A 5,989-nucleotide genomic window follows, 5' to 3' on the forward strand; every position below is an offset into this window, starting at 1 on the left:
CTCCTATAAATAGGAAGCGAGGGCAGCCGACTCAATTGCTATTTTCCTCTCTTCTCTCTCCCGTTTTGCATCGATTTGCGTGCCAGAAGTACCCCGAAGCCCCGGTAATATTCCTGAGTCCCTAAGCAAGTCCCGAGATCCCGAAGATCCCGAGAAGTGCGATTCCCGAGCCGAAGCTCTGCCCGCGAGAAGTTCGATTTTTGTGAAGATCTTCCAGATCTGTTGAGAATTACTACTTCTACAAGTCGTAGTGCTGTCCGATCATCTTCTGATCAAGTGAGTGTATACTACCTTTCATAAACACGATAATAATACAAGTATGGTTTGAGTGTATTAAGTATATTGTTGTTTATATGTGTGAATGTGTATTCACTTTCTTCTATCTCATAGATATGATTATTCTTTATGAAATACGTGTTATGTGTGTGTGTGTGCCTCATCTGTTATGTGGAATATGTATTGATTAAAGCATGCTATACAGGTTTTTAAACTATGTATAAAAATGTATATTTTTATCTACTAATATGTTGGGTAGAACATGGGTAGATAGTTGGTGTGTAATAAACAGATGAGAGGCCTCGTTGTTGTTTGATTTAGTCATCTAGCGGAGTTTAGATGACGACCACAGACTTTTCTAGATAGTCTTGTGGAAACATTAGCAGGTTCGCCACCTGTAGGTGTTAATGAACTCGGGTGTTCATTCGCTGTACTCCATCCCCCTCATGGTTGCCTTATTTGACTTATATTGCTGAGGAACCCCCGAAGCATGTGTTGTTGCCCCGATGAAATATTCTTAGACTAGGTCCCTTGTGTTAGTTATTTTAGGGACATAAAGTGAGAATAACGGGAATGGGTAATTGGGTTATTGTTTGTTGGTGGAAATTAAATATAATTATTTATTGTGGGTTAAAAACCCTATATGCTCACCAGGCTCCCAAGCCTGACCCACTCAGTTTTATTTGTATTACAGGAAGTGGCTCTAGGGCATGAGATGGATGAGCCATCAAGTTGTTTTGTTTACAAGTCTGTATATGTATATATTTGTTGAATGACTTGTAATGTTATCGTTTATGCTTATTGGTCTGTATCGGAACATGACACCCTGAGTTTTGATTATATAATGAAAATACATTTCTTTTATGAAATGCTTTGGTAAACATTGTTTTATCATGTTTTGTGTTTGGGAACAAATTCCGCAACTCTTTCAAATCAAAAGGATTTACTCTGAAATTATTTTAAAAGCATAAATGAAAATCGGTCTTTTCTGGCCGAGATTTTGGGGATGTCACATCATTAATGTCAACAATAATATTATTTCAGAATTAATTCATATCTAGAAGAATGAGAGTGTATTTTAGCAGAATGAGAGTGTATTATAGTAGAATACACTCTCATTCTTCATATTCAATGCAACTTTCTTGTATTTTAAATGAGTGAGTCCTTAAACAAAATACGAAATCATATATAGAAACCTAGATGCGAATTCATTCTGGAAGAATGTTATTGTTGACATTAATAACGGATTTAATTAGTTTCCATAAAAAGAGAATTATAATTATGGATATCATTTAATATACATATAATTATGGAAATTAATATATATATTTATTTAATTTACTAAATTCCTTTTGATGCATTCTAGCACACAATAAATGTAATAACCAAAATAACCTAACCATATATATATATATATATATATATATATATATATATATATATATATATATATATATATATATATATATATATATATATATGAGAGAGAGAGAGAGAGAGAGAGAGAGAGAGAGAGATGATAAAGAAAGAAAAGCTTTTAAGTTGTCAAATGTTTGCTTTTAACCGTTAAAAGGGAATGTTGTCCATGTTTCCTTAATCATGCATCCACCTTCTTCCCATATGCACATTTGCACACTAATAATGAGTTGTTATTATAGTTTAATTTTTTTTTTTTTTTTTTAAACAACAGAACATAAAATCATACGAATATATTTTAATCGACCATAACTAACGAATTCAAAAACTTTACTTATCAATTAGAATTGTGAATCATAAGTCATTGTTAAAAGAAAGAAATATTTGAAATTTACAGCATGGATTTTAATTATTGAAGTGTTATATCAAATAACTAGTACAAAAAACTCTATTGGGAGTTAAAATATGAATTATAAGATCATATTCAACCCATAGCATTATCTTTTAAGGGTATGCGAGGTGGACAACCGCATATGATCTATGTCGTGGAAAGGGGTCCAAATTTACATATGATTCGGTTCACTATGACGACGACAATCCAATAATTAAAAAGACAGAATCTCATTTTTTTTTCCAAATTCAATAGCTCACACTACAATTAAAAAATACAACTCATGTTTTGAAAAATAGCACTTAAAATTAAAAATTATAATTGGGCTAATGTAAATTTACAACAAACGAGAGCCTATATTTTTGTTTCAATTCCAAACTTTCAAATTTGCGGCAACTTCAAAGCTCAAATGACGTTTCTTGTTTCTTTGTTTTTTGATTCCACTAGACTTCGATTCTCATTTTTATTGTATTATCGCTCTGGTTTTTTAGTGTCAAATGAAATTAAGCAAATATTTCATTATTCCTATTGCTCTCGTTTTTTATTATATTATGATTGTTGTCATTGATTAATGAATGTAACACATTATCACATGTATTTTGATTGACTGAATTTCTAACTTCACATTAGCACATTACCAAATGTGAGATTTGCTTTGAATGATTTCTATAATTAGTAACTCCCCTTAGTTTTTGTAATTTTGTTCTTGTTTTGTGGCATCTACATAGTTGATTAGAACATTTATGACTTTCATATTGTTGTTAATTTTATATTATATATAATTTTCAAAAATTATGCCTCCTAAGCATCTATTGAGTAGTGAAAAACGTAAAGAGAGAGAGAGAGAGAGAGAGAGAGAGAGAGAGAGAGAGTTAAGGTCTCAAAGGGGAGCTCTTGATAAGTTAATCCAAAAAACCCTAAAGTTGCTTCTTATAATCAAAACAATGATGATATTAGTGTTGATAATGCGGGTGTTGATATAGATCAAAATTGAAATTGTTAAAGTCCAACTTACAGTCACAAGAAATAATTAATGAATTGGTCATGATATCTATTGAAAATGACATATTGAAGAATATTGATTATGAAGAGTTGGGGATCAATTTTCCTTCCAATTATGCTATGAGAGCATCACGATTCATATAACCATGTAAGATTATATTGTATTATCGTTCTTTTGTTCGATTGTCTTTATAACATTTATCGAGTTATTGTAGTATGGACAAATTTTGCTTATATATGGGTCTATTTTTTCGCACATACCCTTCAAAATCAACGAGACGTCCATGTTATCTTTTACACAAAAGTATTAACACAATCTCTCCAACCCATTATACTATAATTAACACTAAAAAAAAATATTCTAGGTATGTTCTTATTTATCTAGTTTTTATAATTTTACAAAAACAACACTTTTATTTATTAAGGTTTTGAAAACTCGATTCATAACTTTTAGATAATATAACTATATAAATTTAATTATTAATTATTTACATATAATTATTTATCATATGTTTGAAACAAAATTTTTATTAATTAAAATAAAAATTACATATGAATTTCACACGCATTTAAATAAATACTAAACATTTATGTATTAAAATGATTTTTTTTCTTTCAAAAATTATATTATATAAGAAATAAACTAAAAATGTATAATAAACTATTATTATATAAGAAATAAACTAAAATGTACAACTTCAAAGTTGAGAGACTAAATTATACTAATGAAACTTTAAACTAGGTTTAGTGTTGATGATAATATTATATTTAGTGTTATACTATTTACAAACATTAAGTATAATTATATATATTAAGTTAATGTAACTTTTAGTGTAAAAGTACATTTTTAGTGTATGATTTGAGATGTCTAATTTTTCATGATTGGATGGCAACATTCGTTACCCAATAAGGGGTTTTGTTACCATTTTAACGACCTATATTTAATTAAAAAAACACAATATTGCTTTCAAAGGTTTTGGTGTTCGTAAAATATAAAAAATAATAATCTATTCTATAATTTATGATTTGGTCGTTAAAATTTACTTTTATACCTATATATATCGATGTATTTTTTCCAAATAAGTTGTGTTGTGATTTGATGGCAACATTCGTTACCCAATAAGGGGTTTTGTTACCATTTTAACGACCTATGTTTAATTAAAAAAACACAATATTGCTTTCAAAGGTTTTGGTGTTAGTAAAATATAAATATAAAAAATAATAATATATTCTATAATTTATGATTTGGTCGTTAAAATTTACTTTTATACCTATATATGTCGATGTAGTTTTTCCAAATAAGTTGTGTTGCTTAAATTATAGAAATACAAAAGTAGTATTGTAACATTAAACACTTCGAATCTTTATAAAAAGAAAACATATCGTTATTATGTTTTTATTAAATATTGTATGGAAACATTTTTAAGAATGATGGACTTCAATTTCAAGTTTCTTCCCTTCGATTTTTATATCTGATGGTTTCTTTCCTTCGATTTTTCATATTTGAGGGATCACTGATTACGTTTGTAGGGTTTTAAGTCTTTATGGTTTTACAAAACTAAAAAGGAACGAACATCAAAGAACAGAAGATGTTGCCCAACGTTAACAATTACAGCGAAGAGTGGGCTTAATTTGTTTTCAACTGTCCGTTGCCCCAAGTCTCAAAGTCCATCAGCTTTAGCCAAAACAAATCATCAGATTTCAAAAGTACTCATACAAATGTATTAGTATTAATAAGAACAAATCATCAAACCACATTAAACTGTCAATTACATTTTGTAAAACCGTTACTCATACAAATGTATCAAGTTATCAAATGAAAACAGGAAGAAACTTTATTTTTAAAATTGTGATCATAGTTCCAAATACAAAATCTAAAAGACACCCACTATCATAAACCACAAACTTTGTAGAGAAATGGTCATTCTTTAGCAGGTTGTTGCATCTTATCAGCACTAACACTTTCAATGGGAGGTAATGTCTGCAGATCAAACAAAAAAATGAACATCAGGAGTATTTCGCGTTTATACATTGTTTTCGCTCGTTGAGACATTTTATCAAACACTTGTCATGCATAATCAAAAAGGACAAATGTAACAATCCCATCCAAAAATTAAGTTTCCATTTGCGTGTTGGAGAATTATTCAATGAGAGCATACATGGATTAAGCGAAATCTCTCACACACAAATATATAAGAGGAACAAAAAGTGAGAGAGAAAGAAAATAAACCAAATCAGGTTTGAAGATGTTATGGACGACGGATGCGCCAGAAAGCAGTGAAACGATGACAACGACCGTCGACCATGCCACTGACGGAGTACCCGTCGGCTGCTTACCGCCGAATTTCCCCTTCATCACTGCTGATCGCAAAGACGCACAAAACAACGGTTGATCGAACTGTAAAGGATCTATAGACCAGGACTTAATAGAGATTGGAATGTAGATGCATTTATTAGTAACAAGATGCGGCCTCACTTCTTTGTAGCAGACGTGATAAGCTTGAAGGCTTACTGCAATTGATTTCAATGGCGTCTGGTTGGAGTGTTAAACAACACAGTGTCAGTTGTTTTACCTTTTTCTTTTTCAAATTTGTCCATGAACTTTAACGTTTTCATTTTTGGCCCCTAAGGGTACAAATGAACCAATTTCTATACAAGTATTTGTGTGTGTGTGTGTGTTTTTTTTTTGGAATTTTGGGTGACAAGTCGAAGAAAACACTGTCTGACTATGCTTATATATAAGCTTATATTTATGGATGAATCTCGTAGTTTTCAGTTGTTTTACCTTTTGTTAAATTTGTCCATGAACTTTAACTTTTTCACTTTTGGCCCATAGATTTTCCATCAAGGGTACAAATGAACCAATTTCTCTACACAAGTCGAAGAAAAGACGTATTACTATTA

At 30.3% G+C, this 5,989-nt stretch overlaps 1 protein-coding gene across 1 annotated transcript; it reads right to left on the reverse strand.

Annotated features, from left to right (window-relative positions):
- Positions 1-4,796: 4,796 nt before the first annotated feature.
- Positions 4,797-5,627, reverse strand: LOC145068809 (uncharacterized). The gene is made up of 2 exons (XM_079015802.1): positions 5,316-5,627; positions 4,797-5,066 (listed from the first exon to the last, which is right to left on the reverse strand). Exons 1-2 carry the CDS (start codon positions 5,439-5,441, stop codon positions 5,007-5,009), a joined length of 186 nt encoding a protein of 61 aa, XP_078871928.1. The 5' UTR covers positions 5,442-5,627; the 3' UTR covers positions 4,797-5,006.
- Positions 5,628-5,989: the final 362 nt, after the last annotated feature.

This window comes from Lactuca serriola, chromosome 8 (assembly GCF_051521515.1).
Source record: "Lactuca serriola cultivar US96UC23 chromosome 8, Lser_US96UC23_V15, whole genome shotgun sequence".
NCBI classification, from domain to species: Eukaryota; Viridiplantae; Streptophyta; class Magnoliopsida; order Asterales; family Asteraceae; genus Lactuca; species Lactuca serriola.